We start from the raw sequence: 13,390 nt of genomic DNA, 5'->3' as shown, positions 1-13,390 counted from the left end.
CCCACTACTGCAGCACACCAAACTAAGAATGTACATTAGCAGACACCACACTTCAAACACTACATTAGTACAGTTATGGGGGTCGACACCTACCCCCTTATCCTCATCCTCCACATCCTCATGCTGTTCATTTGCGCATGCTTCTGTTGAACTCACCAACCGTAAGGTCTTCAAAAAATCTCGCTCTCTTGGCTAATGAATATAACAGACAGGAGACAGGACAGCAAAAACACAAGACAGACCACAAATGAAAAGAAGAGCATGAAAAGAAGAACATAATGAAGAGAACAAATACCAAGCAAGGGAAGTAATGCTCACAAAGAAAGGAAATGACACCTGAGGAGTGTGTTAGACAATTTCAGGGACATTTTATCCTTGTTATTTGTAAGTTACTCCCTTTAATGCAAAAAGATATTAAGCATCCAATACTTGTTAAAACAAAAATCAGAAAGAAAAGGAAGGAACAGAAAAAATAGTGCATTACCCTATTAAGAAAGGAAGTCTCACTAACCACAAGAAGAGAACAGATCGCACTCCCCCACAGAATTCACAACAGCATATTTTACCAACAGAAATACAACTTGTGTCTTTGGTATCAGGTCACAGAGTACTGAAAATATCAAAGAAATCTACAGCAGTCAATACACAAGGAGCTAACAAACAGAGAAAATGCATAATTAACAATCTGGAACCATTGCATTATGACCTAAAAGCTTACCAAGGTGTCTCCAGAAAGGACTTCTAAAAGTGAGATTAAGTTATGTCCATCTCTTAGGTCTTCATATAGGTCATTCACATGCTTTCGAACCTGCAAACATAAATGCAAAAATTAAATACAAGATCCGCTTTTATACCTGAGAAATCATGCTCATATTAATACCTATCTTTTAAAATACAGATAAACCTCAGCTACACCTCAGCACTGCTTTTTGAATTTCTTCACTTTCATAACAAATTTGCCCATGCAAATTAATTGTAATAGACAAAATTCACATCTGTGTTTGTGCTTGCACAGTTTCATCGCACTTTATATCCTTCTAATGAAAACAGAAACAGTATTAAGTTACAGGTTATGAATGCATGTAGCAATGAAAAAATCAGTGTCTGACAATTTAAATCACGTCAGATAGTCTCCTATTTGGAGCTAAATAACAACCACTACAACAACAGTAGATAGATTCAATGAATTGTAAAAAAATACACAACAGATATATATTATCAGCAGCATGCATGTTCACTGCAGTCAGGCCAAAAGTAATAAACTTTCTAATCAAAGAATACCATCCACCAATTAACAACATATATTGTCACCTCAGGTTTCCCAGTACTTAGTGAGTTTTCTCAACAACTCACACATCCACCTTACACACTGCACCAAGAACTATGACATTAGGTTGAACTAGTAGGGAGTGCAATGACCATAGAGACAGCTGGAAGCCCTACCTTTTCTGACAGGCACAACAAAGCTGGGAGATATCTGTCCACAGGCAACTTCTGGATTCTTACCATTAGCTTAAATACTTTATCTGAAAAGTCTTAAACAATTTCAGCCGGCTGCTCTTTGAATGTGACACAGAGGACATAATTTTTCAGAATCAGAGGTTTTTGACTTGCTGAGGCAGAGGTTGAGGGCTTTCCAGCTACAATTTAATGTCAGCTCCCTGTGCTCCCATTGAACCACCAGATCAGAAACTTCCTAAGCTTAGAGAGGATAAAATACATCAGAAATTTTCCTCTTCCTCACCTCTGCTAGAGATGAGTTGTAGTTCCAACATGAGATTTATGGGACACACTCTGACTGCCAATATATATGCATGATGAGGGCAGCGAGAATCAACCCAGATCTTCAACTTTATACAACAACTTGATTCACCACACTTTGGGGGGAACTTCTAGATTTATCCTATTGCATAAATAACTGTCTCCATACCTAAGATTAACTTCACAAATGCTTTTTAGTTCAAGATTTCATACTCCCATTTTTAAACATGAAATTACCCTGCAATCTGTTTTCACAAAGACCATCGTCTTAATTGAGAACAGTATCAGAGCGTATTTATGCTGTGCTGAAGACTAGCCAAAACAAGTAATCTAGAAGACTGTTCCATGAGGAATTACAACACATATTTTCCAAAATGTTTATGCGGACTCTGCATACATAGCGAAGTTACAATCCAAAACTCTAATACATATCATATTTTTACACCCTCACATGCATACAAAAAATAGTATCCCTTTAATTTTAGTTACTCTTTTTTTTTAAATCCTGCAAGCAATTAATGTAAAAAATTCCAAGACAAAAATTCTCTGATAATACTGAAGTACTGTTAAGCTGAACAAAGAAACAGAACAGGTGTTCTACTACTTCTCTGGTGAAAGGAAATAAAAGGGAAGCCGTATAAATCACTGATGTGCCTGATACAAGACTTAGTTATGATAAATGCTTGAAAGATGCAAAGCACAAGGATCTTTAATTCTTAACCCAAAACAACTGCGATTTGTTACTTTTATATTCAAAGAACTGTATCAAACCATGTGCTGTACTCTTTCTGTTAAAGTAGGCAAGTTTTCTTTAAGACAAAACCCTGTGAGAGGGCGGCCTGCCCCACCACCCAGGACATGTCACTTTCCACTTCCCTTTGGAGAGCAGAATCCCCAGCCAGAACAGATTCACAGTGCAGGCTGGGGGCCAGAGGCACAGGAGGATATAAGGTTAAGGACAGCAGAATAGGCTGTACATCTCAAAGACACTGCACCAGCACAGTTGAAGAACTGTCTGTGCAGCGCCAAGTCAATGCCCACACTCTTTTCAACATCAAACTCAAAGAACTTGCCCAATGTGCAGGTATCTGAATTACAGGGTGAGAAAATACCACTATTTCTGTTCTGTCTGCTTTTTTTTCTCTCCATTAGATGCAAGATAATTTTTTTATCCTGGTGGACTGTCTCTCACAGCACACATTTGTTGACCCTCTGTTTGTTTCTTATGCTCTGAGGTTTCCTATGTATTACAACCATCTTCCCCAGTTTATCTTTCTAGAAATCATGGACACTTTAGAGATTAACTCAGTCTGGGTATGAAAAAACTGGCACAGAGCTGTCAAAACAAGAAAACCACCAGTACACCTTACGCATCCATCTTAGTTCTGCCACTGGCTGACAATTGATGTGAGGATTAATTATTTAGGACATACTGTGCCAGTCGTCCTGGTTCAGGACAACATAGTAAGAAATTTCTTCCAATACTCTGAGCCACAGATGTGCATTAAAACACTGTATTTAGGCAACTGATGTGAGCAAGCATGTTCACTCAAAGCAACAGATCACTTCTGGAGCATCTTGTACTCCTCAAGAGATCCTACACTGACACTTCAGGAAAAGCTTGAAAAATCACCTCTCTCCATCATTTGGGCAACTCTTGTCGCTCAACACAATGAACTCTTTAACTTGCAAGAAACAAATTTAAATATTTCATTGCTCTTTACTGCCACATTCAGCCACCTTCAAAACACCTAGCACGACAAATACTGGCTGCAGATGGAGGTCCCTGGACAGATATGAGGGATGTGCTGAGCCCATGAAAAGCCCAGGCATTTTGTAACAGTTCTTGTGGCTTTTCAATAAAATCACAGAACTGTCAGCCCTACATTCTACAAGGTCCACGTGCAAAGTAGGTTACATGCTGCCTCAGGCAACTTTTTGCAATACACCCATGTGAGTGTGGCAGATTTGATAATTTGGGCATGAGAAGAGATTCTTTGAGGAAGACGTGGGAAACACTGAGTGGCTGAGGTGCATCTGACAAAACTTAAACAAGAAAAGCAAAACGGCTTCACCAGTAAAAAAGGAGACAGAGTGAACATAAGGCACTGCTTCAGAAGTGATTCATCTGATCTTCATCTTCTGGTATGTATACTGTGATGTTTGTGGTAAGGAAAGCTCCATTCTCCTTGATATGAGCATCAGATATTTTTATATCATCCTTTTCCAGCAAGCTTATGCTTTGCAGTCTAGTGCCTTGGGGAATCTCTGCACCACCACCAGTAAAAAACAGCTTTTAAAGCTGTAGCAGTGATACAGCTTGAATCTTGCCCCCAGACCCCAGCACGTTAGGCACTTGAGAGATGACTGCCAGCTCCAAAAGCTTCCACTCAGACACCCCACACAGCTCTGCTTCTGCAATAAAAGCCCCTGGCCTGCCAGGCTTGCCTTCCTCCTCTGTGAGCTGGCATCACAGCACATGTCACCACTGCCTTCAGTCTGCCTGGTTCTCATTCCCCCTGACAGAGAAAGAATAGCACGACCAGAGCTTCCTGGTCACACATCTAAAGGGCTGGTTTATGTTTAGGGGCTGCCCCACTTGGTCTACCTTCTTCTCCAGAAGGACTAAGGTTAGCATAGGTCCTGATGGTCAGTCCCTCATGGTCTGTACTGGAAACCCTTACACATCTCAAGCAGTCCTAGATGCCTGTGCTTAGTGAACCAAACTTGCACATAGTGATCTCTGGTTTGGCCATCAGTCACAGCAAAAAACAAGCCATCTTCCACAGAAAACCTATTTCCTACAATTTTTATGGAGATTAGTTGTCTTGATACTAGAACAAAATCTGAAGTTTTACACACTAATGGCTGCTTAGGGTTATATGGTAAAAGGCGAAGGACTGTAACTTCTGCTAGTGCAAAGCCAGCTTGGTCTTGATGGATGGGAGATGCACAGATCATTCTCTCTCAACACTGCCATACCTACTTCTTAGTAGGGCCTGTTGCAACAGGACAAGGTCTAAGGGTTTTAAATTAAAATAGGGTAGATTTAGACCAGATATAAGGAAGAAATTTTTTACAATGATGGTGGTAAAACATGGCAAAAGGTTTCCCAGAGAGGTGGATGTCCCATCCCTGGAAACATTCATGGTCAGGCTGGATGGGGCCCCACGCAGCCTGGTCAAGTTGAAGATGTCCCTGCTCATTGCAAGGGGGATTGGCCTAGATTGCCTGAAGTTGTGTCAAGGGAGGTTTAGGTTTGGTATTAGAAAAAGGTTCTTCACCCAAAGGGTGGTCAGACACTGCCTCCCCAGGGAAGTGATCAGAGCACCAACTTGACAGAGTTCAAGAAGTGTTTGGGCAATATTCTTGGGCACATGGTGTGACTCTTGGGGATGGTGCTGTGCAGGGCCATGAGCTGGACTGGGCAATACTTGTAGGTCCTTTCCAATTCAGCTTATTCTGTGATTCTGTGACTCTTAAAGGTCCCTTCCAACACAAACTATTCTATGATTCTATGACGATTCTACTAAAACAAAGAAGAATCACACCCTTTTTCTTAATTGGAAGTAAATATGGCAGGAAAATAGGGTTGTGCCCATTTCAGTGGGTGCACACCCAGCATACATGTAGGTCTCTCAGACTTCCATGTTAGGGTGTAGTGTGTTCCAGACCAATGCCTAAAATGTAGGGAGCATATTCTTGACTGAAAGAGTGTATGAAGAAGCAGAAACAAACATTAATGTGCTGCAGAATCTAGAATGGAGGCAAAAGAGGCAGGAGAGAGAATATAATCAGATCAGGCAGGAACAACTCTAAGTAACGCCCATGTACTGGAGGCCACCAGGAAATCCCTCAGGGAGGTGAGGCAACCACCAAGGCCCTGGCAAGCTGCATGACTTGGAAACGAGTTTTGTGCACACGTCCTTGCAAAATTATTCTTTTTTTTTACAGGGTGAGGAAAGCAAACTACAATAATCAAATATCTTTCTCTAAAAACATTAGAAGTCTTGCTTTCTATATTATAATTAAGCTGAACTGATCACTGTTAGAACATGCCAAAATAGACCTTTTATTATGGTTTCCAGAACCAGCAAAATTAGAACCAAATCTGAACCATACTTATTTTGAATAACTGAAGTTCAGTTGTCAAGTCTTCACAAAATCAGTGTGACTACACAGGAGTTATCAAGAATTATAATAGTACACGTCCAAGGGAGGCTGTTCAGACCACATTGCCTGTGAAAGTCTTTTCAAATACTGTTCTCCTTGCTTCTGGAAGCAAAGTTAATTGAATGCCCAGCCCAGACATAGAGCATTACTGATTTTCCAAAGAAAAATGGGAAAAGGCTCAAAAGTTAGAACTGTAAGGGGTGTGTTTAGGGAAAAAAAGGGTCAGGCCTTAATTACCACTGAGGTCACAGATAAATCCAAATGACAGCTGGCACAAGGCCACTGTGAGTTTCACAATAAACTTCGTATTTATTCTTTAAGAATCTGAGTCAATGCCTGTGGAAAAAGATCTCTTAGAACTCCTTTCAGTTACAGTAAAACAATTTTCACCAAGATAATAGACAAATAGTTAAGAGCTCCTATAGCTAGAATGTTCCACAGCAAATGCCATCAGCATTCAAAACTGAAAAACTTCTGTGGCCGCTGTTGAGATCCTGACACCCTGGTGAGTTTCCCTAATGTTTCAGCTTCCTAAAAACATACTTAAGGTTGTTTTTAAAGGAAAACTTTTATTAAAAATGCTAGTTATGAGGAAATAGTTTTCTGTAGGTTTTGAGAACATGCATGTTTTAATCCTTTCACCTTTGAAAATTAAGAAATCACAGTGGCAATTCTAACTGCATGATAACAAATAAACCTATGCCATGCATAAAGAATTAAAAAAAACCTCTAACACAAAAAGTTGTATTTGTGTACAAAAATAAAGGTTTACTAGCTTGACACATCCAGCATCATTTATGAGAAACACTCTTAAATTCTGAACAGGCTGTAACAAGATCCATGAAGCATGTAATTGCCAAAATATGAGATTTGTCAAAATATTCCCACGTGACTGATCCACCATGCAAGTTGCTTCTTCAAACATCTTCCAAAGTACTTGTTTTACTCTATAGACTTCTTACATTCCCCCATGTAAAGGATGAGTATGATGCCTGATGGTTTTTTGTCCTTTCTTTTTATACCCTTTTAATACATTTTTATACCCTTTCCTTCTACCTGTCACAAACACTCCTTGTACCTTAGCCCTACATATTTATAACTCTTGTAGTCTGATATTTAGCTTAGTTTGGGGGTTCTCCAGGAGTGAAGATGAAACATCCCTACTGTCTCAAAACTAGAGGCTCCAGCCTTGGACGGAGCCTCCTCTCTGGAATATGTTTTGTAAACTACACTGTAGCCTCATTTGGGGAGGGATAATTAGAATAGGGGGACAATTACTTCATTTGTTGAGTTTCTTACTGGGGGATTTTAAGTAGATATGCTAATTTGTGAGGTCCATAAAATTGTATACACGTTGTACACGAGGTGTGCCCCTTGGCGTGTTTCCACCTTTGATGAGTGTGCACCAAAGGATGCTATTAAAACCAAGGTAATACCCTTTTCCCTATACTGCTGTGTCTGCCTCATATTTTTACTAGCTTTTAAGGCACCAGTATTGCTCAACACACTGTAGAGCCACTCATGCTCAAGTGATTTTCCCTGCAGGGTGCTGGATGGGGCACTGAGCTGTGCTCACGGCCAGCTTGGTGTCACGCCAAGAGATCAGGGAGCCAAAGCTCCATGCAGACTGACACGCACACTGACAGCTCCCCGAGTCGCTCATGTCCTTTAATCCTCTTCTCTAAACCCAAAACTTAGCACTCCAGAAAAAACAAACTCCAAACACCCACCCTGGTCACAATCCTTATATTTATTATTTTATACTGAACCCCATACTAAATTTTACCCATTCTGGTAAAAAAAAACAACACACAAGTTTAATTAGGAGAGTTTAATCATGGCACTCCATTAGGAGGAGTGAGGCTGTGTGGCAGTCTCCTCAGCCGCAGGCAGCAGGAGCTGAGCTGCAGGTGGTGCTGTTCCTGCAGCTCCAGCGCTGACACCCCGCCCGGGACACCCCGAAATGCTCTGCCCAGCAGAGCAGCACAGCCACACAGCCAGGGCTGGCAGCGAGCTGGCATGCACACTTGTGCCAGGTCTGCTCTGTGCCTCTGCTCACTCGCAAGCAGAGTCTGGCAAATCCAGTTGAGGCCTGGTGGTTCCAAAACTCATTTTCACTCTTTTCTTTTGCTGGACAGTCTAATAATCCACTCTGCAGGAGACAATTCTTGTAGTTCACGGAAAAAAAATAGTTCTTTATTTCATACTCAGGAGTCATTTTTCTGTTTGAATATGTTTCTGGATATTCTCACAAATAGCAGACATAGCTAATGTTACTCAATTTCATTAAATTCCTTTATGATTTTACTAAGGTACATTTAACAAGTCTCCTTTACAGAGTAGGTTCAACACCCCTGATCTTTGTTTATAACAGATGTTTTCTAACTGAAGATTCATCCTTGATTGCATCCTTGGATTCATCCTTCATTTTCTCATCTGGCCAATACTTTACACTCTATTACCTTGATAAAACCCTAACACCCTTACTGTGTTCCACCCCTCTAACAGCCTGTCCTTGTATCTAAAAGCTCAAATCAGTCACTTTTTTTTTTTTCCTCATTAACCTTCACATTTCTCCCAGACAACTCAATCATGCATTGCTTTTGCATACGCTATTTTGCCTTGCCTTCAATAATTCCACATGTCTCCGGATAACTCTACTAATCACAAAACATTTGTATGGCTTTAAGGTACAAATGTACTGTTGCTCAATTAAAAAAAAAATAATAATCCAGCCATTGCTAAATCCTGCTAAATGTCCTTATATTTTTCTTAACTTCCCAGATTTTGTTTCATTAAATGCATTCCAGTAGTTTCCTAATCCCCAAATCAGCATGTATGCAAGCAGAGGCATAATCTTACACATATATCAAACAGTAGGACATAAACATGCACATCCAGGAGTCCTTTTGTGGATTTCAGTAGATGTGTGATATTTGAAACACCATCATTGTACAGAAGAACTTCAAACAAGTATCATAAGAGTCAAAAGTCCTTTCCACTTCCTACAGGAAAAAAAATGGCTCCATTAACACCATCACAGAATGGGCCAGGTTGGACAGGATCACAGTGGGTCATCTGGTCCAACCTCTCTACTCAGTGGGGTCACCCAAGAGCACATTGCACAGGACTGTGTCCAGATGGCTCTTGAATATCTCCAGTAAGGGAGACTACACAATCTGTTCCAGTGCTTGGTCACCCACACAGTAAAGAAGTTCTTCCTCGTATCCAGGTGGAACTTCCTGTGCATCAGTTTCTGCCCACTGTGTCTTGTTCTATTGCTTGGCAGCACCAAGTAGAGACTGATCCATCTTCTTGACACCCTCCCTTTAGATATTCATACACATTGATGATTTCCCCTCTCAATCATCTCTCAGAGAGCACAAGGGACAGGTGCCACATGTGGCATGTGTCATGTGAGGTCCCATGCCCCTCCACTCATACTCCTAGCCAACACTTCTCGCACCAGTTGTGATTTCAAGGCACAGCATGTCCATCTTTCTTCCCTCTTTTGCATCACTGTAATCCTTTGAGATTTTTCCTCAAAGCAGTACACTGTGTTCAGATGCTTTTGTGTATAAGACAAAAGATATTTATAAATATTTCAGAAAAAATTAAAATCAAGCAAAGGAAGTGTGACTTTCAACCTGCTAAAAGCCTCACATAGAGAACAGTGACATCTGTTCTATACCTTTAAAAATACTTTATTTACAAAGATATAAATGTGATGAAAGATTAACAAAGAATATAAAGCAAACATCACTAAACTTCACTTTACACGGCAGCCATCTGAAGGACGCCATTCTCACTGGAAATGTAGGATTAATACAGATTGAAATAACTAAACTAATAAAAATAAGCTTTAGTAAGGAACTTGGCAGTGATGAGCTTTAGGACTCAAAAATTGAATAATACTTCACCAGAGAAGGGCTGTGCCTTACAAGGCTGTCAGAGAATAACAAAACTGTAAGGCTGAAAATGACTGAACACATCACCTCACTCAGTCCTGTGCAGTTTGGCTACAAAACACCAGAGATGGTTCTCGAATTTATTCTTGAAAATTCAAATTAAGGAAATGTAAAACACACTACAAGTCATTCAGTGTTTGACTACACATACTTGTTTTATAGAGAGGGACATTTTTCCTCACTAATCTTCAAACTGAAACCTCTGTAAAATAAACTGATGTTTTTGTTGTCCCTTCCCTTAAAGTTTGACCTTAGAAAATATGTGTTCACCAGCCTCTGCATACTTTTTACATACTGAGGACATATTATCATGTCTCCCTTCATTCTTCTCAGTTTCAGACTAAACAAACTCAAATTATCACAAGCTACCCTTGATTTTCCAAGAAAACTTATCTTTTTCCTACTTCATTAGAGATGGCTACACACCTCTTGTCTACACAAACAAGAAAACATAACTTTCCTAAATACTCTTCAATCTGCTCTTTCCTTATCTGAATTTCAGCCTCATCTTATTTAAATTTATTTTGTCAAGTCAGTATTTTGTAAAACAAAAAGAGACCAGAGTATATCAGACATTTCTACATCAGTCAAAACTATTGATCTTTTTTTATTCCTTGGTAATGCACACATACTTCTTTTTTCTTCATACTGACATAATTACAGAGCCTTTCCTCTGTGATTTTCCAAGTCACACTAATTCATTCTGAACCTCATACATCTCTGATTTTATCCCACCTTGTTTTATTACCTCCTTTATACAAACCTTTAGTCCTGCTGCCCTTATTTCCACTTCTCATACAGCTGCTTCGTATTTCATGCACCTTGAAAGCAGCAGTGTTTTCTATACCATGTCTCCTATCTGTTCTGCCTGTCTGTAGCCTACCTTTGTGCCTCTGACACAAACATCTTCAATAACTGCTAGATCTCCTCCATTTCTGCCTCTCCTGTATTACTTCCCCAGGAGATCCTGCCTATTGCTTTCCCTAGTTCATTATCCTCCTTTTACTTCTCACTTCTCTCTCCGCGTTGAAAAGTGAGCCTGGGATTTTGCAACCACTTGCTTCCAAGTTATTTTCCCTTTTTAAATTTTGAAGCAGTGCCTCCCAGCCAGCCCAGACCTATCTAACTAGGCAGCTCTGATAGAAGCTTCCTGAACCCTGGCAGGCTGAAAGTCTCTCTGGCTGGCATTTCACTCACAAAACTTGTCCAGACCAGAGGCAGCCACTCCAACTCCTGCAACAGGCAGGGAGTAAAACAGCAAGTGTGGTTTGCACACCTGTTTGGGGATGAGCTGAGCTGTGCCACAGAAATGCCTTTCTTACATAGGCTACTGAGGGCTCCTTTGTAGGTGTTCAAATGCACAACTCCACATTGTTCCTCCTGTCAATTATGAGGATTGACAAAAAGTTTGAGCCAGAGGGATGAGATAAATTATTTTCCCCATCACTACACAGTCCTGTCCTTCCAACTCTAAGCTTGAGACCAAAAATCCACCACTGACTTCCTTGATCCAGCTCAATGACCCCAAAAAAGAGCAGCCACATTCACTTTCTGGGTTTTTTTTAATCTTTGGTCAGAGACATGCCACAGTGTTTCACCACACCCAGTTCTCATCATCCTGTGTGTTTCCAACTTGCCTTCACATTCCTGACCTCTATTATATGTTGTCAAATGTAACTTACTAGGGAGGAATTATTTAAAGGATGCAAATGTAATGCTAATAACATCAAATTCAGCCAATAAATCTGACTCAGTTTAAAACTAACCCTGACCAAAGGCAATACACTCCAAACATGCCTGAAGCAGGTAAAATACTAAGGTTGGCAGATGAAATGTTATTCCAATTAAAAACAAGGTATTCTAAGTAGAAGAGGATTTTGAACACCATGTGACTACCTTTAAATGTCCCTGTTCATAATCATAAATGCCTTTAACAGAGAACATGTTTCCTTATAGTAAAAACATGTTTATTCTGACACCTTCTTACGTCCTCACACATCTGCACTACCTCAGGGCATGCCTCGCTTTCCAGAGCACATGAAATATTACTATAGAACAAAATACTTCAGTAATGTTTATGATTAAATGTTTGAAGTTGCTCACTGTCTGGAGTCCACATAGTGGGGCAAATACTGCTCCCACTGGAGCCAATGGCACAGTTACATTAACCCAAAGGGAGCTAGATCAAGCCCTAGTACTTCTAAATTGATATATAAATTATTATTAGATACAGGTACATCAAAAGTATATAGATAAAAATAAGTCCATGCATAATTTAACAGTTAATTAAAAAGCTAACACTTAATTGCAAATGCTAGAATTTTATCTCTTGTGACCTCTAAGGAATAAATAATATTAAATAAAATCTATGCTGAGGGCTAATTGCAAACAATGAACTGAACAAAAAGAGAATGAATTAATACATTAATATATTAAGTCTGTAATAGGAAACATTGATTCTAGTGCTTCTAATTCATTGTGCAGTCATCACATGGCAGACTTAGTTCTCCTTCTACTCATTCTTTCATATAAGAGCACCTATATAAACCAATTTCGTAAAAAACCCAACACACATAAAAGCATGTGTTCAACCAGTTTGATAGGACTGCATGCCATAAAAATATTGATGTGCTCAAGCTCTCCTATATTTCATGCATATTTAATTTACTCATTTCAATTACTCTCTTTCCTGTTCCCAATTAGTCATGAAGTCTGAATGCATTAAAGAAGATCAAATAAAATTGAAATCTGTGGCACAGTTTTTATTGACTTGAATTTGTTTATTTATTTATTTGCTTACTGTCAGAGAGATTTTTGTGATGCAATTCACCATTAGCCTTTAAAACTCTATACAATTTCCTCCTCTTTTGCAGCTTTAACTTCTGGCATTTGCCACTACTTTTCCTCACTGTTTCCTGGTAACTTTACTCCCTCATCTAAACTTTGATTAACCACCAAAAAGGTCCCTAGTTTGCTTGCTGGGCTGCTTTGCAAACAGCTATAGATTATACTAAGCAGTGTGGTTTACCTCCAAGTGGAGAAGCTTTGAAAAAAATTTGTGCACAATGCAGCATATTTCCACGGAAAATAACAAAAAACTTCTTCACACCGTTAACTGATGATGTTCTTCAAGAGTTATTTTTATTTATTCTTTTAGAAGGAGCATATCTCAAAGAAAAAACACTTCAAAACCTTTTAGAACAGTCCTGAACATACAACAGCAAAAAGTTTTAGGAGAAAAACTGACATATTCTTCTGTCCACCATGAAGACAGTAGGCCATGTTGAACAATTGAACTCCTCAACAGAGGAGGAAATACTGACACTTTAGCTGCACCCAATGCCTAAAGCAAACTGGGGACCACATGGAAGTGTGATTTTACAGAAGTTGCACAAAACACAGTTTGCAGCAGCTGTCAGAATCAACTGAGAAGAATGCATACAAAGTTCATTTAGATGCACAAGCACAGCAAGGAATCAGTTTTATTT

General features: G+C 39.6%; 1 protein-coding gene across 7 annotated transcripts in view; it reads right to left on the bottom strand.

The window, feature by feature from the left end:
• The window catches only part of DST (dystonin), a 295,384-nt gene that overhangs the window by 188,789 nt on the left and 93,205 nt on the right, over positions 1–13,390 (bottom strand). For 5 of the 7 annotated variants that reach the window (XM_085056616.1, XM_085056615.1, XM_085056613.1 and 2 more), the window contains one exon: positions 719–808. In XM_085056616.1, the coding sequence (XP_084912742.1) occupies positions 719–808 (90 nt within the window). Of the gene's footprint in view, positions 1–93; positions 193–718; positions 809–13,390 lie in introns of all 7 variants that reach the window. The other 2 variants (XM_085056610.1, XM_085056608.1) reach the window with 1 other exon arrangement.

Source organism: Lichenostomus cassidix, chromosome 3 (assembly GCF_008360975.1).
Source record: "Lichenostomus cassidix isolate B80296 chromosome 3, HeHo_3.0, whole genome shotgun sequence".
NCBI classification, from domain to species: domain Eukaryota; kingdom Metazoa; phylum Chordata; class Aves; order Passeriformes; family Meliphagidae; genus Lichenostomus; species Lichenostomus cassidix.
The sequence above is the reverse complement of the archived record's forward strand: the minus strand, read 5'-3'. Positions and strand labels throughout refer to the sequence as shown.